This window comes from Onychomys torridus, chromosome 18 (assembly GCF_903995425.1).
Source record: "Onychomys torridus chromosome 18, mOncTor1.1, whole genome shotgun sequence".
Classification (NCBI taxonomy): Eukaryota; Metazoa; Chordata; class Mammalia; order Rodentia; family Cricetidae; genus Onychomys; species Onychomys torridus.
The window spans coordinates 35,569,953-35,597,575 of NC_050460.1; the positions used below are offsets into that span (position 1 = coordinate 35,569,953).

General features: G+C 41.7%; 1 protein-coding gene across 1 annotated transcript in view; it reads left to right on the forward strand.

Moving 5' to 3' along the window:
* Positions 1–16,881, forward strand: part of Slc9a4 (solute carrier family 9 member A4) — a 54,244-nt gene extending 37,363 nt beyond the window's left edge. Inside the window, exons 9-12 of the mRNA XM_036168463.1 lie at positions 4,533–4,629; positions 9,214–9,345; positions 10,125–10,212; positions 16,352–16,881. Of these exons, the coding sequence (XP_036024356.1) occupies positions 4,533–4,629; positions 9,214–9,345; positions 10,125–10,212; positions 16,352–16,710 (676 nt within the window). The 3' untranslated portion in view covers positions 16,711–16,881. The remainder of the gene's footprint in view (positions 1–4,532; positions 4,630–9,213; positions 9,346–10,124; positions 10,213–16,351) is intronic.
* Positions 16,882–27,623: the final 10,742 nt, after the last annotated feature.

Consider the following 27,623-nt stretch of genomic DNA (forward strand, 5'->3'; position numbering starts at 1 on the left):
TTATTTGATCTTGCTGGAAATCTGTAGGACACCAAGACAAAAGAAATTCCTCTCCTAAGATCAAAGTCGCCAATTTTTAAAACAAAACAAAACAAAACAAAACAAAACAAAATGCAAACCAAACCTTCATACAATAATAGGAAAAAGAACTGTGTACTCAGGTGCCTCTTGGCAGTCAGTATGAGATGATAACAGCCAAATGCACATATAGTTCTGCTTTATGATTTTAAGGAATTCTTATACAACAATTTAATTTCCAAATTCTTGGACCTTTAGGAGAAGGTTACTACCAGGGCTGACTCTGGTACAGCTGGGACGACATTGGCTCTGTGGGATCCCATTCCTTTCCTCATGGCATAATATTTCCTAGTAATACCTATTTGAATGCCCAGACCATCCTATGGGAGAGCTGGGATATGCATTTCTACTGTTATTTCAAATGTAGAGCGGTTCCTCTTGCACAGGACTGGTAATCTGTTAGACATTATAAACAGATATTGATTCTGATAAGTGTTGAAATGAAGCATATGGGCTTGTGTGATGGCTCTGGGAATGAAGGCACCTACTGCCTAGCCTGACAGCTTGAGTTTGATCCTCTGGACCCACATGGTGAAAGGAGAGAACCAACTCTTAACAAATTGTCCCCTCACCTTGAACGTGCACTGTTGCACATGTGCACCAACATATATATCTGCACATACACAGTAGGCAAATAAATGTAACACAGTGTTCTTCTTACAATTGGATTAGGGCTGAGGATAAAGCTCAGTTGTTATAGTACCTGTCTGGCATGCATGAAGCCCTGAGTTTATTCCCAGCATAAACTGGGTGTGGTGGTGGAGCCTGTAATCTTAGAGTTTGGGAAGTGGAGGTAGAAAGAGAATAAGTTCAAAGCCAGCCTGATTGACACAAAACTTTATCTCAGTTACACACACACACACACAAACACACATGCATATATATATATATATAATTTTATAGATATTAATATTTTAGTATTAAAATAGCTATAAAATTATTGGATAACTACAATTTTGCAATCTTAAATCATTTTATTTCCAAACTTTCAGGAGTTTGAGCATGTCATATTCTTTTTGTTTCCTTTTAAATTGTGTGTCTGTGTGAGTGTCTGTATGTAGTCAGATGTACATGAGTGCAGCTGCCCATGGAAACTAGAGGCATTTGATCTCCTTGGTGCTGATATGAGTGCTGGGAACTGTACCCAGGTCCCTTAAAAAAGTAGTAATATTCTCTACTGCCAAGTCCCCTCTCCAGCCTCCTTGGTTTTTTTATTGTTTGTTTATTTGTTTTGTTTTGTTTTGTTTTGATAATTAGGAAAATTCATTGTAGTATAAGAATTTTTTAATCAATTTCACATTAACAGGGTTACAGTCTTGTATTTGTGTTCTGACAAGAAACTATGGGATGTAGTTTCTTTTGCAAATTCTGTGACTGAATGTGTGTATCCTGTAAACCAGACTTCACTCAAGTTAGATATGGACATGATATGGATATGCATTGGCCTTTGAAAAAGATGCAAGCCAGCCAGCCACACAGATAGAATAACTGATGAAGAATGCTGCATGCATCCATGCAGATGGAGTAACTGATGAGGAATACTGCATGCATCCATGCAGATGGAGTAACTGATGAGGACTACTGCATGCATCCATGCAGATGGAGTAACTGATGAGGAATACTGCATGCAGCCATGCAGATGGAGTAACTGATGAGGAATACTGCATGCATCCATGCAGATGGAGTAACTGATGAGGACTACTGCATGCATCCATGCAGATGGAGTAACTGATGAGGAGTGTTGTATGCAGCCATGCAGATGGAGTAACTGATGAGGAATACTGCATGCAGCCATGCAGATGGAGTAACGATGAGGAATACTGCATGCAGCCATGCAGATGGAGTAACTGATGAGGAATACTTCACGACTGGGATATTCAAAGATGTATTCTCAAATAATTAGGGCACAGTAGTTGATCTTTGGGTATTCTTACTGTGTTGTGAATATACTGTTTGTTATGTTTTGTAATTTAATTAAAGTCTTTTTACATTAGTATAGCATCTCATGAAAGAAAGCAAAGAATGATGGACACAGAAGGAGAGAATCTATAAGAAATGTAAACAATGTATTCAGATGCAATTGGAATTAGTTGTCCTGGTTTATGTTAGCACTAGGGATTCCCTTTACCTGTAATAAATGAATGCTCCAGAGACAAGAGCTGTGCAGTTTACCCTCTGAATTACTGGTCCTAAAGATCCCCAGTAAGACTGTCTTCTAAGGAGTGTGTCTTTCTTGGACCTGTGATGTAAGTATTCCAGGGATGTCTGTGTTCATGAAGTGACATGAAGCCAATTCCAGCATCTCCTGGTTCAGGCTACCCAGCGCTTTTGTATAATTGTAGCTGCCACTTCTTGGTGTAAGTCAGAGAGAGGCACAGCTTTGAGAGTTCTGTGTTACTCATTCTAGCCAGCAGCCCAAGAGGGCTTTAATTAAGTCTGGTCCTTCCTAGAGTGATCAATTTCACACTGGGGAGAATGCCAAGCCCAATCTGCTGCTCTATCAAGTTTCACCTGCCATTTCCTTTATCAGTGGTTTTTTTCCTATTTGTTTTATATAAAGGTAGAACATAGAAATGTTTGGCTAGCTGGTGTTTCTGTTTAGTAATCCATTACACACACACACACACACACACACACACACGTACACACGTACACACACACACACATGAACACACACATACACATGTACACACACACACACACACACACACACACACACACACACACACACACACAATTACGGAATGTGTTCAGATTGTGTGAGCAGGGGTACCTAAATAGGAATAAATTGCATTTGGAGGACATTAGTACAATTACACTTATATAGTTTAGATCATTGAGGGTGGCATCCAATATCAGTACAAGTGACATTTGCAACTTAAGACAGAGAAACTGATTTTGGTCATTATGTAGAAAGGGTGTCGGTCATTCTGCATACCTCATATAAAAGCTCTTTATTCTACCACTGGCTCACTAAATCCAAACAGCTTATTCTTGAATGTCTATAAAGTTTTTGGGACAATACTGTACATGTAGCTTGTATTGAATTTATTGACTTATCCCTGTGACCAATCATCCTGACAACATGGGAAGGAGATATTAAAACCTTCAGTACCTGTATGCTTCCAAGAAACAGGCAGCCCCATGGGCTATAGCATGGTGTTAGGACGGTGGCTATGTTGAAAGGAAGGTTGAGCTTTCAGCTCCTTTTTTATACCCATGTTCTAGAGTAAATGTAAATTTCCAGTGCAATAAAAAGGTTTTCTCAATTACTGCTACTAGATTGCAATCAAATACATCTGTCACATGAGAATTCTTTTCATAGCAACATCTCAGCTTTGAAATTCTAGGGGACAATGGGCATTGATTGCTAACCTGGCCCTAAGGCTAAGTCTTAAGCTCTTTGGGTGCCCAGTGCCTCAGCTGGGTTGACCTCCATGGTACAGACAGTTTCATTCTGTTTAGAAAATGTTATTCCCATTTCTAGTTATTCCTCAATCATTAATAAGGCCCCATCCTAGTTTAGTTACCATTGCTGTGATTTAAAAAAATACTCTGATTCATAGCAATGTAGGGAGAAGGTGCTATCTTAATTCACAGTTCTAGATTATAGTCCATCATTGTGGGGAAGTCAAGGCAGGAACCTAAAGTAACTAGTGACACCACAGTCAAATCTGCAGAGAGAGAAAGAACACAAGCATGCCCAGTGCTCAGCCACCTTTGTGTGCTCCTACACAGCCTAGGGCCCCAAGCCAGGCAACGGGGCTTCCTCGGTCAGTCTGGGTCCTCCTACAGCAATTAAGGCAGTCAAGACAATCTTCCAGGGATTTGTCTGCAGGCCAACCTGATCTAGGAGATCCCTAATTAACACCCTCTTCTCAGGGGATTCTAGGTCATTTCAAGCTGACAATTAAAACTCACCATCGCAGACCTCTAACTGCACAATTCCCAGAAAGCTTTCTTTGCTCCTGTAGCCTCAATAACCCAACATAGCAGTGAGGCTCAGACTGGCGTGGTGTGGGTGGTGCTGGACTCTGAACGGTTTATTGTCCATCCACATGACACTGAGCACAGAACTAACAAAAACTGGCAACCTTTGATTGAGTGTTTTTATTTCTATTAAATTTAACAGTGAAATCTTGGGATTGTATTTTACGGCATCTTTTCCAAATAATAGACTTTTATTGTATTTTATAAATTAGTTGGTACTCATGACCTTAACCCCTCACCCCTTTAAAAATGGGTTGCAAGTGGAAACTGTAAGGGAGAAAATGTTTTTAAATCTTTCAATCAAAACGTATGTTTGGACCTGAAATTGATTTGCTAAGATGGCAAGAATGAGTATGTAAAAATCTGATCCTGGAATTTAGGAATTCCTCTAGGACAGGACAGGGCAATGCCCCACTTCTTGCCCAAATAGAAAAATAATGACTTTTCTCCAATGATGTTTCTAGGCCTAAGAGGATACAGGGAACCAAGCGGCTTTCCCCTGAAGACGTGGAGTCCATGCGGGACATTCTGACGAGAAACATGTACCAAGTTCGACAAAGAGTATGTGTGAGCCCTCTGGGCTGCCCCCTGCCCTGCCCTGCCCTGCCCTGCCCTGCCCTGCCTTGCGCTGCGCCCACCAGGTCTCAGGAGCCTGGTCTTGCTCACAGTGTCTTCTCAAGTAGCTGCTCTGCTGGGTTTGGGGGACAGAAAGCTGCCAGGTTGGCACCAGTGGCCTGAGAATAAATGCAAATCCAATCGCTGGCTCTAGGGGTCAGGCTGCCCCAGCCCTGCAGCCAAAGCTTTCGGAACCCACAGGTCTCCATCTTCAAAGGAAAGACAGATGCAGTCATCCTCCTTAGTGTAAGAAAAGCATGGCACCAGGGTGCTGATGAACCTCCAGTTGTCCTCTGGGGTCAACTATGATTAAAGTCAACAAACAGCACTCATTGGATTAGAACCATGAAGTTACAATGCTGAAAGCCAGAATGAAAAAGAAATACTGGCGTCTTAGTCTGGAAATAGGTCTGGACTCTCTCTTCATTAGTGTTTAGCAAAGGGTCCTTCAGAGACTCTGAGCTAATGACAGTTAAATCAGTGTCATCCCTGCAGAAGCTTTTTCAAGTTTGATGACTCGTTTGTCTGTCCTGTTTCTTGGCTATGATTAAGTATGTCTCTCGTGAGGATATTTGTTTTGGGTAATGGCACAGATTACGCTTTTGATGGGATCAAGAAACCATCTAGTCAAAGCTCTTCATTTTCCAGTAGCTGTTGGCATAAGCAGACTTGATGGTTGGATTTATTCAAGGTCATAAAGTAAATGTAAGTTAAGAGTTCTCTGCTGAGCACCGATCCTGTGTTCTAAGACTCCAGACTTAAACAGCCAGTGAAGGTCGGCGGTCTCCTCTGGAGTTCTGGGTCAGAAAGGTTGATGATTAAGGAGCTTATGTCAGGAAAAGAAAAGGCTGAAGGAATATAGCTCAGCTCTGTGATAGTGTTCTTAGGGTAACTTTCATGACTTTCAAATCATTCCAAGTGAAACTATTTCAGTAAGACTATCACATTTCACCTTCACTAAACAGATAAGAACTTCCTGGTGGGAAGAGTGGCTAGCTTTGGGAGAGCCAGGTCCACTGGGTACCTGGTACTCAGTGCTTTCTCATCTTAATGATACAGGGAAGGAGGTTGGAGTCCTGAAACTCTGATACATTCTGAAATGGTCCATTGCCCACATTCTCCTTTCTCTTTTATTCCCCAGATGTAGATGCCTAGATAGGCACTTTGTTGTTTCATCTGGTCTCCAGCATTCTCTCTTCTGAACTATGTAGCATCTCTCTTCCTTCCTCAATTTTTTCTGAATTTGAGTATGTTGGCTACTTTTCATTAAAGAATTTCTTGATAAACATCAAGTGGGTAAGCATAAATGTAGTTCATTGAAAATACAACTCACCAGTCCCTATTCCCTAGTATTCTAGTCTGATAAACACCATGACCAAAAGCAACTTGGAAGGAAGGGGGTTATTTGTCTTACACTTCCCAGTCACAGTCTATCACTGAGGGATGTCAGGGCAAGAACTAAAAGAGAAGCAGAGGCAGGAACCATGGAGGAGCACTGCTTCTGGGCTCATTCCCCTGGCTTCCACGGCTTGCTTTCTTCTACCACCCAGGACCACCTGTTCAGGGATGGCACCACATCAATCATTAATCAAGAAAATGCCCACAAACACTTGATTCCAGGCAATATTATAAATGCAATCCCTCAACTAAGATTTCTTCTTTCCAGATATCTCCAATTTGTATCAAATTAACAAAACAAATAAAACAAAACAAACAAACAAACAAAAACCATCAGTTTTTCCACCACCTCTAGTATTTCTATGGTTTAAAAAGTCTTCTACTACTCTTTCAAAGGAAAATCACTTCTGGAAATGCTACCCTGAACAATTGAACATCCACTGCTTATAGTGGACAGTCTACAATTTGAAGGATTGATACAAAGATTGTATAGAAGACATCTGTTGTTCTCAAGTCTGGACAAGAGGTGCAGGATTGATGGTTGGAGATGTTTATCACTGCACATTTTAGAAGAGTCTGTCTTGGGACTTAGCATTCACTTTGAGGCAGGGCCAAGCAGAGTATAGGGTCAGATTCTGGACGGTCCTAAGTTACAGTTGATATGAAACTGAGCTGGTCCACTGGCACTCTGGACACATCTTTTTGAAATACTTCCTCTTAACATGTCCAGGATAGATTCTACATGGGTAGGGAGGTGAAAGACTAACTTCTGGAGGTTTCCAGTGGCCAAAACACAAAGGAAACTGTGCAACACAGTGGGATGGAGACATAGAGGCACATTCCAAGCTTATCAGAAAATACACCTCAGTCTAGGCTCTATTACTCTCAATGTTTCTAAGCACTTCCAAAGTAAGTGAGAAGTATATTCTAACTCTGTTCTGTGTTGCTAATGATGTACATACATCAAGCATGTGCAAGGTCTAGGAACACCGTTAAGCCTTCTTTCTCAAGCAGAACTCAAGGTTTAGTGAGAATAAACAGGCTTTCTCCAGACACTGATTCCTTCTCAAGAGAATGGAAAAGGAAGAAAGAGAGAGAAGACACTAGCATAGGACATTGTATGTGTAGAAACTCCTGTGCTTGCTTTCCTTGTAGGATTGTGCTGTCTCCTGTGTGGAAGTCCAAATCGACATGGACAATGGCTTATCAGGGAAAATAGAAGCCTGGATGTCCAAATGTGACTTAAAGCCTCCTAAACAATGGTGTAGGGATATATAAATAAACTTATTAAATGTACTTAGTTTAGACCCGTCTTCACAGAAGATGGACAAACACCTTACATCAAACTGTATTTATAGTTATTTTCCCCTCAAATTATCAGAGCAGTAGACTTGTCCAAAGCAGTGGATAAGGATCTGCTAGGTAGAGCATAGTCATGGGCTTCCTCATTCTCCTTTGGCCTGGAGAACTCCTTGGTAACTCTTTGTTTTAGTAAGATTGAGTTCATTAATAAATAGATAGTGAAAACCACCTCTCTGTGACCTGGGTATTCAATAGAGCACAGTAAAGTGAAATCCATTGAAAGACACCAAGTCATAGCTCTCTTTTAGGAATACCCCCTCTATTCAGGCAGGAAACTGACTATCTCAACTCTGGGTAATGAACCTGGCTCATTACAAACCCTTATATTATATATCATAAAACTAATTTCTTCTGCAGTGTTTGATAAGAAACAATAGAATGGAAGTATGTATGCCTATTTCCACTTCTTATCCCTAGGGATCATCTCATGGTACCTGAGAGTGTGTTTCCCCAGCAGACATCTGGCTGGAAGACAGGGTCTTCACTCCTGGAAAGTGGGTGTGGCCTGTCATCAGCTCTCCTTGCTCATGCTCACTGTCTTTGAAGGCTGTATTTCAGTCACACAATAAGAAACTCACCGGTGGATTTTTCCCCCTGGTCCTCCCTACCGTCCCTTCAAGTTGGTTAGTCATCCCAACCTTAGTTCTCACACCCCTTCCATCTGCACTTCCCCCAGGAGAGTGCCCATCAGGTGCTTCAGGCTTAGCTCAGTGCAGTAAGCCTGCTCCATCTAAGCCTGATTACTTGCCCTACTCCACACCTCCCAGAGGATCCTAACATTTTGTCTCACCTGAACATACAAGCCAAAAATCTTGGTTAACTTGACTCTCCCAGATGGCTGTAGGCATTTAGAAGACCTGAATTGACATTATTTATTTTTAATCCCATGCTTGCTACAGCACCTAGTAGAATATTCATTTTTTTTTGTTATTGACTTGATTATCCTTTTTAAAGAAGCCACAAACCAGTAAGGATGACACAGGCAGCAGAGACCGTCTTACCCAACATTGCTTTGCAGTGTGTCCGCACACCCAGTGTGTCACCTACTGACTGCAGGCAATTTGGCATTCATTGAACTTGCAGTGAGCAGATGTGGGGACAAGAAGCTCCACTTAAGCATCTTTCAGACATACGTTTATGAGTAAATGTTGGCCTGCGATCAGTGACAGATTTCCACCGGTTTGAGGTCAAGGCAAGGAGGATAAGTACTTTAAAGCTCAGTGGGTCCAGTTTGTCAAGCTGTTCCTTCCTTGGCTCTGTTCTTTAAGTGAAGCCTCTTCCTTTCTGAATTTATGAGAATCATGATGGGGACAGTTTAACTGTGTGTGTGTGTGTGTGTGTGTGTGTGTGTGTGTGTGTGTGTGTGTGTGTGTAGGGAAATGTCCTTTATTGAAAATCAGAAATGTGGAAATCCCAAAATTTAATTTTAATATTTTTCTTACCCAATAACTCTGAAGGCCTAGCATGTAAAAATGACCCAAGAAAGAACATATGTGTGCAGGGTAGCCACAGTCTGTGGGTGATGCCTGTGGGGATGGGTAGAGGTGGTGATAGGGCTGCTGCAGGGATTACTGAAGGCACTGTTCACAACCCTAGCCAGGCCTGAGAGTCTGCTTGCTTGCTTTCCTCCCATGGAGGCTTTCTCAAATCATGCTAGAGGCAAAGCTGAGCGCAGGCGCTGTGTCTGCCCACTCAGCAGTCTCTGGACACTGCTGGGGCTCCTGGTAGCCCTGGATTTCATACCTGTCTATTTTTATACTCTTCCTACAGACCATGTCCTACAACAAATACAACCTCAAACCCCGAACAAGTGAGAAGCAAGCCAAGGAGATTTTGATCCGCCGCCAGAACACACTGAGGGAGAGCATGCGGAAAGGCCAAAGTCTGCCCTGGGGAAAGCCGGTATGTGGGGGCTGTCAGCTAATAACTGAGACAGTCCTTGGGGCAGAGCCTCATTAGCTGAGGGCAAATCACTATTAATACTTACTACATACTGAAAACCTCACATGCTGCCAGAGGGATGAAAAAGCCATAGAGGGCAACATAACACAGCAGCTCCCTACCCCCAATCTGAGACTCCCAAGGCCTTGAGCATCTGTGAATGAAATAGCCCCCTCTCTGGATCCAGGACTTCAGGGGGCTCAGACATCAGTGAATTAAGTACGGTGGTGAGATGCTTTCTAAAGTAGATCAGTGACATCTAGTGATCCCTGAGCTGAGTCTATATCCAGAACCCATGGTGGCCAAGTACTGAGCATCTCAGAACTCCTCCTCAGACCAAAGTTTCTAGGCCTCTCAGGATGTTGACTAGAAGGATTTACTTTTGCCTCGTCTCTCAAGCCTCCTTGTCACATGACCAGTGAGCCCCTGACATCTTACTAGTTGAGGCTATATAGCGTTCATCATGCAGGGACTCCTGGATGGACACTGGGTCTAGAACAGACTCTGATTCTAATCCTGTTGGAGGCTATGAGGGTAACTTCGGAAGGTTCAAAAGGGTTCTTTCAATGAGAAAGAGGTGGGGGGTAGATATTGAGCTCAGAAGTGCTTTGCTTCCTTTAAACAGAAGTAATAGTGTCAGTGAACTGCCCAGCCCAGGGCTGCATCCTTCCCTCTATCATCTGTTGGCCAATAGTAACTGCAGTAGCTCATTCTGCTTTGTGTCTTCCTGTTGCCCACAGGCAGGCACCAAGAACTTTCGCTACCTCTCCTTCCCCTACAGCAATCCTCAGGCATCGAGGAGAGAAGCAAGGGCTGCTGAGTCCACAGGTAACCCATGCTTGGCTGTGTTTCCTCCTGTGCAGGGTCAGATGGTGAACATTTGGGGACTCCGGGGCCAAGAGGTACAATCAAGGCTGTTATGTAGATACTTGAATGAGAAGAAAACGATAGTGTCCTTTATGATTAAATTTCAGAATTTTATTTATGGCACAGAAATTTGACTTTATCACAATTTTGTCATGCACTACTATCCTGTTTTAAATTTTCCAGCCATTTAGAGTGCATAGAGAATTAGTAGGTCACATGATCTTGTCACTGGTGTCTTACAGATATGTAAAAGAATCGCTTGAGGGCAGTTGTAAGAGTCTAATGCAATTTAAATATAAGATTAACTTTTATTGGAGTGTTTTAGTCATAGTTACTGATTACGGTTTTCCATCTAACACATAACTGAGATTCTTAGGTATTGAAAATGTTCATTATTCTAATTAAAGCCAATTTGCTATGTTTTAAATACTTATATAAAATGATTTCTGTTAGAAAAGGGCAATATATAATATAATAAAGTGCCATGCTACCTGCTATTTGAACCTTCAAAATCACTTTGGATATTCAAATAAACTAAAGGCACAGGATCTTAAAATAATTATTTGTTAAAGGCAATATAACTATTCTTTGAAGTAACAGGGATTTTTGCTATGTTTTTCTTGTTTAAAGTGGATTCATGTCAAACCCAACTCTGTCACTTGACAAACATAAGACTTTTAAAAACTCGAGTGTCATCACCACAGCACATTCTAGTTGGCACCCTTCTGTGGGTCTCTCTGTGTTATCTTGACCTTCCCAGAGCCAATATCCTATACAGAGAATCATGTAATCACAGAACCATCCTACCATCCTAGACATAAAATCAAACATTGGCCATTGCTTTGTCTCTCCCACCCATAAATTTCCTAGTTCATTTGACAGTGTCCTAGAGTAGACAGATTTCTCATCTCAACAGACAGGAATTTAGTTCTCATTTTTTAGTGATAAAATACTAGTCGATTGCATAGAGTAAATCATCATTTATTTACACTTCAACCCATCTTGAGCCTTTTCTTTGTATAGGGAGTATGTCAGGTGTACCCTTCAGATTGCTTGCTAGGACCATGTTCCTTCCAAAACCATCTTCTCCTATAAAATGAAATGTCACCAGTATTGTAAATTCCTTCCTTCTGAAGAGGGCTTTGGACTAGTAATTTTGTTCTGTTAATCTTGTTGTCTGCTCTTGATGACACTGTAGTAATTAGTGTCATTTGATATGATGAAGGCGTTTCACAAACAAAAGTGAAGACAATTAAAAAGAGATACACAGACATGGGTCATGCAACAGATTGGTTTTAAGATATCTTTCTTATCCTAATAACTTGTTTAATCTCATCATTTAACAGATTGGTTTTAAAATATCTTTCTTATTCTAAGAACTCAAGTGAAATCTCATCATTTAAGTGGATAAAAACAAGAAAGTGTCACAGATCTCTTCTGGGGTGGTCATCATTACTGCAGGATTCTGACAGGGGTGGCGACAGAGCAGGTTCCTGGAGAACAGATGTCCAAATGTAAATTAGCGTTATAGCAAATGGCTAAGTAGTCACTCCAGATACTAATCCTTGCAAAGTGTGCTTTATTCCAGAAGGTAGGAGTTGCTGAGCATTTGGAAATGTATTTATGTACTCGTCAGATTTAATTGGCAAAAGGACTCTACCATTTATCTTATTATAATATTTTATTAATTCTTTATAAATTTCATACAATATATTTTGACCATATTTCCCCTACTCCTTCCTACAAGTCCATATAGACACCTTGCCTCGTACCACTATCTACCTCCAATTTCATGTCTTTTTTTTTTTTTTTTAAGTAATTGACTCCTGGGGGTGAGGCCATCCACTGGAGTACAGTTGCCTTAACTGGAGCCACATCTTAAAGGAAAACGATTCTTCCTCCCCCAGAGGCCATTAACTGTCTATAGCTCCCCAGCTGGGGTGGGGGCTCATGAACTCCTCCCCATTCTGTGCTAGAACGCTGATTGGCTTGATCTTGTGCGGACAACCTCAGCTTCAGTGAATTCATGAGTTTAGTTGTCCCTAGCCCTTTAACAAATAGCATCTCAAGCATATTTTCAGTAAAAGCAATCAACGCCTGGAAATTCTATGCATTGCTCCCTTGGCATGCTTTTGTCATTGCTGCTAAACAGAACACCTAAGACCAAGCAATTTATAAAGAGGAGGTGTTTATTTGACTCATGCTTCTAGAGGCTGAGGAGTTCAAGATGGACTGCCCACACCATGCGAGGTTTTCATGAAATGTCCTACCATGACTGATGACATCACACAGTAGCAGTCTGTGAGAAAGCTGGGCAGGTGCATGGAAGACAAGGCAGGGTGCTCTCCTATGTAATAACAATCTGTTCAGAGAGCAGTAACCAACTTCATTACATTTAATAATTATTGCTCAACAGAAATTTATTGTGGGGACAAACTTCAGCAATAACATACAGGAAGAAAAAGTAAACATCTATAGCTTCACTGCTGTTACCTCTATAATAATATTGGTAGCTTTCATCTACGACAGCATTGACTGGAAATGAAGCTGGCCACAGGGACACAGCATACACACCCGAGCACGAACCATAAGGCTGTTAGAAGAAAGGCTGTTAGAAGAGGCTTGTAGCCAACTATGTGTGTAGGAAATACTAGCCATGGATGTTACTGGTGAGGGAGGAAGATTTGACATGAGTGATACTCATGTTTCTGGGAAAGACAAGATCTCTCCAAAATGTCAACTTCTCATGAATTAATCCAGAGTTGGAGTAAGATCTTAATCTCTGGGGGGTTTGTTTGCTTGTTTTTCTTTCTTTCTAATGTGTCAAATAGGTTCTAAATTTCATTCAGATGGAAGTGGTTGAACCAGAGAAGAAGGTAATGAAATTTAACTCACCAGTCACCCTTAAGTTTTAAAGGATGATGGTAAATGTTGGAAGCAACACTCAGGAAGTCTCACTAACATAGCTCCCTAGCCATGGTGTGAGCAGGGTGTCATCAATAGACATGCTAAGGAACAGCACACCAATTAATTATCTAATACCAAATGCTCAGCTCTGAAAACATATGCATTCAGGTAAGATTATCAACACTGAGCAGGTTGTATTTATATATTTAGCAATATATATGTAACAACAATTATCAAAAAAGAACACCCTCTCAAAGATTATGGAAGCAATCACAATGAAATGAAGAGAGTCCTCAATGTGTGGCTAACATTTTGATTATTTGAGAACACCTTCTGTCCAAAAACCAACAGAAGAGGGATATTCTAGCTAGGAGACCTTAGGTGGCATGATTTCCTCAACTAGGTAGTCTGGCCAACCAATGTGAATCCATGAATACACTTTCCTGCTTAGCTCTATGAAGACCCACCAAGGCTTGCTTGCCCCTGACGAGGATGTCTGTGAATTCCATGATTAGTTTTAGAGACCTGAATATTCTTTCAGTGCTCCTATACCCTTGAGGTTCATGTTTTATTACAATTACAGGGATCCCCATCCTAAAACACCTTTTATGTGTGAGACAGCTCTAAACCTATGGAATTAGGTTGATGGTGGTGAGAAATACACAGAAGCAGGAAAGCTCTTAGTGCTATTGAATTGTACTTGGAAATGACTGAAATGTTTATACATATATATGTATATATATTACATATATATAGGATATGTGTATAGTATTTTAAACTGTATGTATATACCTCTACATCTTCGAAAATGCGGAGATAAGGAAGTACTGCTTGCTCTCTGGGTCTGAGTCACTAGACAAAGCACATTGTATGGAGCAGCTAATCCCCTGTGGGTTTGGCTCCACCCTGTCCCAAGCAGAAGCACTTTCCCTGTTCTCTCCTTTAGCTTTGGTAGGTAAGCCTGTTAGTCTGGTGGAAGGTCAACATTCACCTGTTGTTAGAGAGGTAGCCATTGTTCTTCCCTGGGACGACAGGACTTGGCTCTCACCTGTAGGGAGACATGTGAAGGACCGAATACAGTCCCCATCCTTTCTCATTCCATCTTCTGCCTTATAGAAAGTTCCTTCCCATTTGGGGCAGAACTAGTCACTTACCTTGAACTCAACTTTGCAAGTGGAGCTTCTTCTAAATGTTTGGGGCTTCACTTTACATTAATCTAAAAGGAGGTAGTCCACTCATGGGGAGTTTCAGTAGTCAGAAGGAATGGGAAGAATAAAACAAGGACAGGACTTGTAGACCAAAGGAAGTGTCCACACCTCAGAGACTCTCCCAAATGCCAAAGGATCTGGAAGAACTGAGGTTCAAGCTCCACTCAGCACAAATTAAATGGTAATTGTTAAAGAAAATGGATTATGCTAAAATCTTTACCTCCATCAGAGCATCCCCTATGTTAGCCCCCAGCTACCTGCCTGTGATGATTTGGCTGCATTTTGGAAAAACATTTTTGAACAGGGATTTACACTTTTTTTTCTGTCAGTAATATATGCACATTTTTGTCAAGTACAAACCTTTGGGCATACAGTATTAATTTTATGTGGTTTCTTCTGGCTCTGTTTTCTTTTTACTTTTTCAGGGGGGAACAGAATGTGGGAGAAAGAACAGTTTTCAGGTTTATAAATAAATACCTGAAAATATTGAAATTCTGAGGAGATGTAAGGGAAAAATAAATTCACCAGTCTAAAACTTGGAGGAAATATTAAATGACATTTATGGAAAAAAAAGTCCTTTGTTGAAGTGGAGGAAAGGGCACTGTGTTTTAGGAATGGAAAAAAAAAACTTGAAATAACTCAAAAGCAGGGCATCACATGGATACCTGGTGGTCCTGTTGCCCATAACACAGCCTTAGCAACATACATGCGGTATATACAGTTGTCTTCTGCATCTAAGTTGACTTTTTTTCTCACCCCCATTCCTCCCAAAACACAATATAACAACTATTTGTGTAGCATTTACAATATATTCTATATTATAAGTAGTTTAGAGATTATTTAAATTAAACTGTAGGATGTGCATAGGTTACATGCAAATACTGTGCCATTTTCTATGAGAAACTGGAGGATGTGTGAATTTTAGTATATCTCCTGAGGATACAGAAGAATGCCTCCAATCCCACTTTTACCAGCATTATCATGTTGAAAGTCACCTCATCTTGAAGAACAACGCTAGGCACTTTCCATATGTTGTGAGGACGATAGTTTTACACACCTCACAGGGCCATTAAGATGATTAAGTGGCAGTCGGGTGGTGGTGGCGCACACCTTTAATCTCAGCACTTGGGAGGCAGAGCCAGGCGGATCTCTGTGAGTTTGAAGCCAGCCTGGTCTACAGAGTGAGTTCCAGGAAAGGTACAAAGCTACGCATAGAAACCCTGTCTCGAAAAAAAAAAAAAAAAAAAAAAAGATTAAGTGGCGTAAAATGTACAAAATGAGTAGGACAGAGGCAGGCACATGGTCACTCCCCCATGAGGGCAGGATCTCAGCCTCATTACGTCATCATGTACCACTGCAGTCTGCCCATCATCTACTCCATTGACAGAGGAGCCTCTGTCAATGTGTATCTCTGCCCCTCCCATCTCTGTTGTCTTCAAGGTTACATGTCCAAGGTCAAAGCCATGAAACCCTGTAGAAGAGCTTTTAGATAGCTGCTGATTAAGCATCAAACCAAGAGCCAGGCATGAGGCTCACCCCTGTAATCTCGACACTTTGGAAGGCAACACAAGGCCATCCTACATGACAGGATGAGACCTTGTCTCAATAAAACAGAAACAAACAGGGTGAAAACCAACTATTTTTATGGAACTTTTAGTATAGCATTTACCTTTTAGAAGACTATTTTTTTTTTAAAGTATATGCTTGATGTTATTATTAGTCCACTATTGTGAAAAGGTACTCTGCTACTCATCTAGGGAGACTGGCTAGATGCACAGGTTTCCGTGTATTCCCATTTATTTGTAATAGTAAGCATACAGCGCTGCCCCCCTGGTCTGCTGGGGTTGTGCTGTTGAACGGGAAGTCACGATGACCATAAAGCTGAGAGGAGGAGCTGTCAGTCTTGAGCATTCTTGCCACCTGGGCATGAAGTCTTAACTCTGATTTCAAACTTTCTTTCCCTTCTTGTCATCATGTCTCCTTAGATGACGATGGCATGGATCCAGGATTCCAGCCTTTGATGTTCAATGCACACTCTCGAGCAGGGTCCCTTCAGGAAAGACGTCAGACACAGGCGCTGATCCCCATGAAGAGCTTACACAGAGGAGAGAAGGCACTTAGCTTCAGTCACCGAAGAAGCAACCCCAGCTGGGAGGAGCATGCCGGATGGGGCAGGAGGGATGTCATCCGGCCAAAGCCACTGTTCTATGCAGTGGATGAGGAGTATGAATCCGGAGAGCAGACAGAGGAGGAGACATCAGCAACCAGGTCCAGATGGATAGCTGAGCACAGACATAACAGAGAATACTACAAATCCCACAGTCCTTTGCTCCATAGACAATAGTTCACTGTTCTAAGGATGCTGGGTCATTCCAGAGTCCCTATTCCATTACCATGAAACAAAAATTCTCACAATTGAGAACAGAGTTATTAAGTTTGCGTTTTTGAATCTTTTGGACACCTATATATATATATAAAAGGATGACTTTTCACAGCCAACTTGAAGGCTGAGCCACATACTTGTCTTGTGCCTTTTTGTGTAACAAAACTGAACTCCTTCTCAGAATAGCCAGCCATATCTAAGGATTACAGAAATCTACCAGGCTCTACTGGTTTTCTTCCAGATGTCAAGGGGGTGGGGGTAGGGCAGTGCTGGGATTAGGAAATATGTGATGATGGCAGCCATTAGGAAAACTCATTTTGGGAAAAAAACAAAACAAAACAAAACACCAAAATAACAAAGAATTAATCATTGAGAATTCATTATAACCATCTGAGCTATGTCATATTTTAAGAACTATTCGTTATTGGTCAGTAATTTCTATCAGCTGTATGCATGCACAACTTACAATCGATTAGAATTGGCAGCAATCTTTGAAGTCATCTGAGTCAGTTCCTTGTGTTTTCAGATTGGGACACTCTGACAAAGATTCCATGACATGTTGGCCACCTTATAAATTGAATGCTCTTGGCTTTGATTCTTTTTTGTTTTTTTTTTAAACAAACTCTTTTATTTTCAAAGGTACAATAATATACCTCAAATGAGAGGTAAAATTTCTTGCAACATTGTTATATTTAATCAGTGATATTAATAGATGTGATCTGCATTATAGGAGTTAATCTTTGAACAATGAATTTATACACTATTTTTATAATTAAAGTGTTAATTTAAAAATAAATTTTAGAAATAGAAGAGCCACAGTGAATTAGCATTGACATGAATTACTAGTATTTATCAGCCGTAAATTCGTCGTTAGTGATGTTTTGGCCTGGAGTTTAGTGACTATTCATCAGTTGAGTTTTTCGTGGTGATTATCCCAAAGCTGACTTTGAACATGACACTTCAGCTTGCCAGTTTGACCAATCACTTTTTTTCTCCTCCTTCCTTGTTCTTTCTCTCTCTTCGGTCTGGGCGTCTACAGGTGAATGGGCATGTCTGGAATGTTACTTACTATGCCAGATAGCTACACCCAGGATCATCAATCAGTTCAATCAATATCCATTTGCCTTTACTGCTTTACCCATCTCCACCATGCCCATCCGACTGAATCAAACACATCTTTAAATACCACCAGCAAACACTTCCTGCTGCTGAGAATTTCTTCGAGTCTCTTAAGCTCTAGGTGCCCCTGTGTTTCTTCTGGTGGGCCAGGAAACTTGCTTGTGAATCACGTGTACACATGTGCATGCGTGTTTAGTCTAAGGGCTCAAAGGACAAGGGGGGATAGTTCAATCATTTTCCTTTTGGCCCGTCTATCACTTGAGACTTTCCTCACTGGTTTCCTTCTTATTGTGCTTATGTGACTTTCACCAATTTCTTTTCCTTTTTTCTTTTTTTTTTTCTGAGACAGGGTTTCTCTGTGTAGTTTTGGTGCCTGTCCTGGACTCACTCTGTAGACCAGGCTGGCCTCAAACTCACAGAAATCTGCCTGGCTCTGCCTTCCAAGTGCAGGATTAAAGGGCATGCGCCGCCACCGCCACCGGGCAATTTTCTTTTCATTAGATGTCTCGGTGTCTTCTATGTGGGTGAATACATGTAAAAGCTGAACAGAAGACAGTATTTTTGAGCTGGGAGGGATATTAGAGAAGGTGTTGTCAACAGACATTACTGTTTTCCAGATGTCAAAAATCATGTCCTGAAGTATGACCTGAAGTCAGCACATGGTTTGATTTTACTTAAGGGGGGGGGGGGGGGGGGAGTAAGGATTTGTCCTTCAGCTTGACCTCTGGAAGTCAGCTCTCACCATGAGACTGCTCCAGATTCCCACTGTATGAGTGGTTTCACCCGGCTTCGTACGATTAGGAGTAGAAATGAAAATCAAAGAAGTGTATTGTTCTATGTTCTTGGGAATCTGAAATAGAATTTGTTTTCTAAATCCTACGATATTTTTATAATAAAAAACCATGCACTGCCTAAGTGAACGCAATAAGCTCAGAGGGAGGAAGCACACATAAAATTCAGGAAAGCATCTGTCAAAGGGAGAAAGACCTTTATGCTGCACAGAGAGGTGGTGAGTTAGGCTTTAATCAGCAGCTGAAAGCGCAGAGGCAGACGGGGTCACCAGAATGCACTGGTGCAAAGCTATGTGAGCAATCTATTCTTCAGAGGCAGAAGATGCCGCCTTCCTTTCTGGACTCCATCCACATAGCAACAGAAATCCAAGTAGCAAGGACTCCTTCCCAGAGTAGTCAGTCCAGGAATCCATCAGACTTTCCTAGTTTTCTCCCAGACATCGATGCCATTTAGAAGAGAAGGGAGCTAAGATTTAGAGAGATGTAATGGTGGAAGGTGTTAAGACAACTCACTGCTGAGCAGAGACCCACATTCTATTGGCAGAGTGCAACCTTAAAGCAGAGCAGAGGCAGAGCATCCCGGTTAATTGACAGGGAAACACTATCTATGACATAACTCTGAGGTCAAGAAGACAATGCTCAAAGGTATAGTACATGCCTGTCCAACCTTTACTTTGTAGAGTTCTCTTATCTATAGGGGGTCACACCTGGGACCCTGAGTGTATGTCTGTACTTGCCTATAGTCCTCAGATCTATAAATACTAGATTTTTTGCTACATAAACACAGCTACAATAAAGTAGGTCCAGTACATAAAGTAGTCCCAGTGAGAGATTGGCTGTAATAGTAAATAGAACAAGTGTGATAATGTGTTATTAACAGTTATTTCAAATGTGAGATTCACTCATCTCTGCAAATTTCCATTTAGTAGTTTGGCAGTCAATCACGTGTGATTAACATTGTGGAAAGTGGAACTTGGGAACAGGGAGGCCCACTCTACCATGAAGAACAAAGATAAGTGAGAAACAGAAAAAACGGCCCTGCTCGAGTGCTAAGCTATCTGTCTGCTTTCTTTACTCCTTTACTGCCCACTTCTGGGGGCTGGCTGGGCTCTCTGAATGCTGGTGATCATCCCTAGGGGAAAGATGTTTGGGATGGCTGTAGTCACTCTGACCCTCTTGGCCAATGAGTACTGCAGGCCAAACCGTCACACAAGCAGACTTTATTTTAGTAGGTGTTGTCCTCTTGAGGCCATCTCCATATCAGTTGGCTTTGGCTATTAGAGAGCAGAGGTGACTTCAAAGTTCCTTACTAAATGGTGACTGTTGAGGGCCCTGTGACTCTGGTGAGGCCGCTGGCTCTATCAGTCTGGGAAGCACATTGTGAAATGAGCTGTTTAGACATCCAGTAGGGTTTCCATGAGTGGTGTAACATTATTTTCCATGTTCTCCTAGAGGCAGCTCATGCTAGGAAGGGGCTGAGGGTTAGCAAGTGTCTAAGAATGCTCTGGGTTGTGGGTTTCATTCACTTAGTGAGTTTCTGCAGCAAGTGCCAAGCTGTACAGCAGAGGGAGTTTCCTCCTGGGTGTGGAGGACCGCTTGACCTTTTCTCCCTATTCACTGAGAGGGAGGAAAATAACATGAGGATTCCTATCTAGGGCCTGGCTTCTCACCACAAGCTGTCAACATTTCCCACCAGTGGCCCCAAAGAACTTAACATTTTATTTTCATTTTCAACCTAAAAAGACGAAAGTAAACAGAAAATAGAAAAACAAAACAAACAACAACAACAAAAACAGATGTACAGCCCACAAATCCTCGTTTCCTCCCGTGAGTACTGGTTTTGTTTGGTTTTAACTCTCTGAAAACTCTGCTGTTACCATGACGTGTTGGGTATCAGTGGGTTCTAAGGTTGAGTGAAATGTCATTTCCTTTAACCTCTCTAGTTTTCATCTGAAAGATTTTTCTCTTCATTTGATAAATGTCCTTGCCTTTCCTCTTCTGGGTTGACTTGGAGTCATACTTGTCAGCATTCTGCCCTCACTCCAGCTACACTGACTGCACATGTGCAGTCCGGGAGTTAAGTAAAGGGTCTTGCAATCTTATGTCTTCAGTGTGTGCTGGTGATCACCTATGTGATCCCCACCCTCTCTCTCTCCCGTTCTGCTCAGCTCTCTCTCCCCCCACCCCACCATCTTTCTCTCTTTTTCCTCCCCAGGCCTGGTCCTTTGGTCCTTCCTTCTAATAAAGCTCTCTGCTACTAAGCAACCAGGTTCTGTTGTGACCGTGGCCTTTCTGCCAGTAACCAGCACCGCCATTAACACTGTTTAGCATTCATTTCAATAGTTCCCTGTGCTGTCTTTGTCCACAAAGAGAGAAGCATTGGCCATGGACAGGGCCCTGTGACAGCAAAGTTGAGGAGGAGATTCCAGGAACTTGATCATCTTCCCATCCCTATTTCCTTTCTCTCAAGGAGGCTGTATGCCTCCACACTTTCCATCTTGGACAAAACTTACATGTTTTAAGGGGTAGGGCTGGAGATATCACTTAACCCTGTGATGGAATTGCCATTCCTACTTGAGGGATGCTTGCTCACCTAGGTGTGCAGGCAGATCTCGAGTCTTCAGCAAGGAATGCTGAATCCTGTAAGGAAGCCCCTTGTACCTACCTTCTTTACCAACTCAGAAGCTTACTACACCAGCATTTAGACAGCAAATGAGTATAGTTAATTCGAAACTCAGGCTCTGAAGCCATACATTTGGTAAGTTAATTGCATCCCTAAGCTGGAATTTGCCAGTTGACTAAAAGGTAATCTTATAGAGTGAAAGTGAGGATCAAATGGGATAATCCGTGTAATTTTCAGATTACTATCTTTCTTTGTAATAATAAGTATATTAATTTGCCGATTATTATTTAGGCTAATCATACATGGCCTTGTAACACAAGACACTCACTGATATAATGACCCCAAATGGTATAAACAACACATGGGATTTGCTAAGATGTCCTCTTGCTGGTGGAATGGTGAGTATTTAAGTGGCATTGGAGAAAGGTTTAACCCATGTCACCATGCTGCTTGGCATGTCTCATTCAGAGCCCACAGGTCATAAGCCGAAGCAGAGACAGCCTGGAAGTGGAGTCACAATGTTTAGGACAATCTCCACTTGCTTATTTTTAGCCAAATTTGGGACAATTGTCCTGGAATATAACTTTAATCTCCATTTATCTTCAGATGAATTTCTTGGTCACAATTTCATCCTCTTGTGCTGGACAGTCAGTGAAGACCAAAATATCACTGTCTAATCTTACAAATATTGAGGGAAAAGATGAATGTTCCAGCGTTTCCAGAATAAAAGAACTTCTAGTATATTCCATGATGCCCCAAAATCAGGCCAAGTAAAATTTAAAAATGTAAAAGCCAGTGATTATGCTGATGTTGCTAAAGGGTTTTGTAAATATATTTTAGCCACTAATAAAATAGGTAGTTTCTTGCATGTTTTAATTTTTTTTTTCTGACAACTCTGTCAACTATCTTATTTTAATCCCCCAAGAAAACCAGGTGGTACCAATGGAAAGCTTCTCTTTAGACTATCAGTCACAGCTGATTTTTTTCAAAGGGTCATTAGCCAAAAGGAATTAATTGAGAATCCCACAGAGTGCTAGTCACTCACTCCTGTGATTCCCTTTCATCTGCAAATACGTGGTTCAATAAATTCATTTTCTCCCCATAACTCTGCTGTATTCCCAAGCCAGGGATGTGTAAGTTACTGTAACAGGTCAGGGATAAAATTTTCCACTGCCCAGCCTTCTCCAAGATAGGGTTCTTTCAAGAAAGGGCAAGACGATCTCTGTGAGTTCGAGGCCAGCCTGGGCTACCAAGTGAGTTCCAGGAAAGGCACAAAGCTACACAGAGAAACCCTGTCTTGAAAAAAACCAAAAAAAAGAAAAGAAAAAAGGCAAGACCAAGGTGGTGCCCACTGCCAGCTTCAAGACAGAGAAACTGGTATTGTCACACATACTTCTCCATCAGTCTGCCGGCTGCTGACCTGCTACCTGAAGCTAACAGAAAGGCGATCTCCAGCAGAGGAAAAAGGAGGAGGAACACCGGCTCCTTTTACATCAGGTTTTTGGCTTCTGTATTTTTATTCTCATTGGCTTTTCTCTTGTGCTCAAGGCAACACTGGACGCAGAACCAATTGGACACATTTAAAGTAGAGGCTGTCCTAGTAGCGTGGTCTCTGCCAGATTAAAGGAAGGAAGGGCCTGGGGTGCCTCATTTAGTTTTGCTTCCTCGTAGGAGTATTTCTGAGTAAACCGGGAACAGGCGAGACCAACTCTGGGTTTCACCGGTGTTCTGTTTCAGGCTGAAGCAGCCCTTGTTTTGAGTTTGTGCTTCCTCTGGATCTCGTTCAGGAGTCAGCTCCATTATCTAACTGTGCCATCTCTAAAGGGGTTACATGCACAGGGAGGGGAGGGAACATGCCTCCAGAGTCCTTATCCCGCCAATTAAACCACCATTCAGAAAGTGGGATGCAGGGATAAATATTCTGTCCTCCAAAAAGAGGATATAGTCTTAGAAGAAAGGGGCAAAAGGGACTGATCCCAGGGTCCACCCATGGTACAAGGAGCCACAGGTTCACTCAGGGCAGACCAGCAGGGCTGAGGGCATGAGGTTTAATAAACAATACTTAGCATACCCCACCCATGCCCCCGGAGCTGAAGTTCAAGTCTGACAATGCAGCTAGTATTCCTGTAGTTTCTCTCCACAGCATGTGGCATTTCAGGTTGGGCTCAGTCAAACACACTGCAATACTGTTTCCAGAAGGAAATTGAGAACTTAAGAAGAAACTGTATCTATGGTGACCACAGGTAATTAAATGCTCCCAGGGAGAAGGGACAGACAATAAGATATTGAGGGCTGCCTAGCAGTGGTTAGTTTCATGATGACTTAGGGAGAAGGGGGAGGAGTCGAGGGAGAAAGGGTACTATTGCCATGCTGTCCCAACAATAGAGTAATAAGCACAGGAAACTCTCAGAATGGGAAGATGGCTTTACCATTGAGAAGGTATTGACAAGTCTTGGAGTACAGTCTGGTGTTCTGGCTTAGCATTACCGGGTGGGTTCTGCAGGCTTCTGAATTCTCTCCAGGATTACAGAGAACATACCCCGCAGCAGGTAACATACTACCACCATGAGCCACCACAGCATGAGGCTGTAGATGCTATAGTCCCTTCCTCCCACCACACAGTCACGTGAAAGAATCCAGAAGCAGAAGATGTGAGTTCAGGCACTGGCTTCGTCACTCTCTGTGTGACATCGACAGATCCCATTGATTACTCAAGTCAGTCCCTCATCACTAAATGGGTGGGGCATTGACATCTGCTCCATGGATCTCTTGAGGGGGATCTGAGATTCCAGTGAGAGCTAGAGCTCAGTAAACTCTGAAGTGTAGAGTCCTTTGTGTGTCTGTGGAAGAATTTAGGAAATGCAAGAGTCAGCGAGATGAACAACAGAAGTAAGATATGTCTGCACTTGAATCCTGCTCTGTGGTACTGCAAAACCTCACACAGGCAAGCACAGCGCCTGGCAGTCACGTAGTGAATGTCTCAGTCAGGGTTTACACTGGTGCGACGAAACGCTGTGGATAAAAAGCAACTTGGAAAGGATAGGGTTTATTTGGTTTACACTTCCACATCACACACCATCATCACAGGAATTAAGGGCAAGAAATCAAACAGGGCAGGAACCTGGAAGCAGGAGCTGATATACAGGCCGTGGAGGAGTGCTACTTAGTGTCTTGCTTCCATGGTTTGCTCAGCCTGCTTTCTTATAGAACCAAAGACCACGAGTCCAGGGTTGGCACCACCTATAGTAATCTAGGCCTTCCAATATCAATCATCAATCAAGAAAATGTACCACAGGCCAATCTGATCTGGTAGGGTCATTTTCTCTCAGGTTCCCTCTTCCAAAATAATGCTAGCTTGTGTTAAATTGACATTAAATTATTCAGTGTTCCAAAGGGGGGAAAAGTATTCAATGGCCCTTGCTGAAGCATGACAAAGACTATTAAGAACAATTGTGACAGCTATAGAGACTGTAGTGGGATCCTGTGAGGAGAGATTGGGGGGGAATCTCAATATGCCATGGACAAGTGAGAATTTATAGAGCTGGTCAAGTGGGTAGGAGGTAACCAAGGGAAGCCTTAGAAGTCAAGGGGATTCTGGCTAAACTGACCTGACAGGCTTCTTGGTGAAGAAAGGTCAGGTGACCAGGTATTTTGTGGAAGATGAACGACATGGAGCCCAATGAGATATGAAAGCTGATCAGATATCAGAGCTGTGGATTCTTGCTAAACTCACTGAGCAGGGCTCTTTTCTAAAGCAGATATTGAATGGAAGTACACAGATCAGTCTGGCAGAAAGTTCATGTTTGACCAAGAAAAGAATCTTGGTCATGTGTAGGCTGTGGAATCAGAGTATCTAGACCCTGTCAGAAGATAGAAAAAGATAAAAGTTTTTTTTTTAAAAAGGTCTATATTAAATAGGGAAATAAAGCATGAATTTCAACTATAAATGACCATTTGTTAAAGGACTGTTAATTCATTAATTGATGAAAGAATTAATACTATGGTTCAACCAATTTGAGGGAAAATTCAAAGTACCTTTTATTTAGGCATTTGGGATATGAATTTAGAAGTAGATGAAAAAAGTGTTTAGACTGGGAGCAAAGAAATAAGTTGTCTCTTTATCTGAAATAAACCATTTCTTATTTTTAGACAAAAACTATTTATAATTCTGTAAGTTTTGTACACTTTACAGAGCTGTCATTAACTGGAAGAAAACAATATTTTTTTATTTTTTCAAAACTCAAAATACTAAAACAACAGTGGTTGAAGAAGCTTAGAATTAATCTAGAGAGTTGGGATGGTGAAAATCTTTTTAGTGTAATGGGAATCAAATGTTTACATCTGCTGAAACTAATGGGAACAGCTCCCATCCCAGAAACATGCTTTCTCTGGCCATATACAGATCATTGCCTGCTGTTCAAACTTGCCTCTGATTCAAATCTCTCTTTTGTCTTATGTTTTCAATAGGCTTGACATTAAAGAATCTTCTGGTACAGCTGGTTCTCACGATTGCCTTCCATTCAGTCACTGTTAACTTTGTCAATGAATACCCTTTGAACACAACTCCATTTCCTTCCACGATGAGTGGTCATTATATTTACTTGTAAGCTACAATCAGTATTTGAAAGACTGCCTTAGAAATCAACTTACAAAGCTCTTCCTTTTTATATGCCAGCTGTTTATTTTGATATATTATAAATAATGGTTTGAGGAAGAAATTGGCATGGTCCGGATTTCAGTTTTGTAACATACAATCTGTGAGATAGTTGACAAATTCCTATAACCTTTTGTTGTGTAGCAATTTCCTCTAAATTGGGGCTAACTTAAACATTCTATCCTGGAGGGGAGCTAACAAAGATTCAGGAAGTTCTAAAGAGTATCTCTTAAGACTTAAAAGCAAACAACTCACAAGTCTCAAGCAATCCCTGAATCCTACCAGATTCACAAGGTCTCCAAAGCTATATAAACCATACAGATAAATGAGGAAAGGAAACTGACTATTTAACTGCTGATAAGACATGTAAGAAGGTTCAGGTTCTGATCATTTCTAACCATACTGGGTTAGAGTTTTCAGTGATGTATCTATCTTTGAATTATTTCTGCTCCTGTAAGTAACCCCAATAAGCTCATTGGTTCAGCAGGTTGGACTTAGATGTATTGTTATTTTGATCTGTTGTTGGTTTTCTATCTGCTATGAGTACATGTGTAGTTATGCTCCCCTAAGAATAGTGTCACACAACACAAACGACTCCTGAACAGGGACAAATAGTAACAAAGATGAGTTGTGGAGGAATGGCTGAATGACCTTTGAAGTGGGTGCTGTGAATGTGACATTGGCTGATCTGTGTGATGATGACCATGAGGAAGATGACAATATGGCTACCTTTCCCTGTGTGATATGGGATGGTGTGACTCCTTGCTGAAGTGGTGGTTGCTCCTTGTTTGGGTAATTGGATACACGATCACAGCTGAGCTGTCTGAGCATGAAACTTCCACAGAGGAGAATCCTAGACCATCTTCATCTACTTGACATGGGGTTACATGCTTCCTTGGTGAGTAGCATCTACTTCATAAGTACAGGGATGCCCCTCCCCAAGAGCTGATGAACTGAAGAAAACACTATGACCCATGAAAGCAACATGCATTAGGCATGATCATAACCAGGCTGTAGTGTCAGTTGCGTAGCTACAGAGCTTTTCTGTGGGTGGTATCCCATTCAACTAAGGCTCCACTGTTTTCTCAGAAAAAAAAAAATTGTTCCCCTTCTCCCCAGAGAATCTCTTTTCCCATAATGTGTGTGTGTGTGTGTGTGTGTGTGTGTGTGTGTGTGTGTGTGCACATATCCATGCAATCTTTTAAGACCATTTAGTGAAGCTCTACTTATGTACATATGTTTAGGGCTGACCCTTAGGAATGGCGATTTGTTCCTAAAGAGGTTACTTGTTTAAGGGAGGATTTACAATGGAAAGAGGACGTGTGGTTGCTAGCCTCTCTCTACATTAGCTTCTTGTTTTGGCTACTTTACTATTGCCGTGATAAAACACCATGGCCAAAAGCAGAAGAAGTGGTTTATTAAAGCTTACATCTTCTAGTCCATAATGAAGAAAAGTCAATGCAAGAGTTTAAGGCAGGAACCTGGAGGCAGAACCCAAAGCAGAGGCCAGAAGAAATAATGTTTGCTGGCTTGCTCCATATAACCTGCTCAGTTTGCTTTCTTATATACCCTAGGACAACCAGTCCAGGGATGACACAGCCCATATGAGCAAGGCTCTCCCACATTATCATTAATTTTTTAAAAAAATGCCCTACAGACTTGCATGTAGGCAATCTGATGGAGGCAT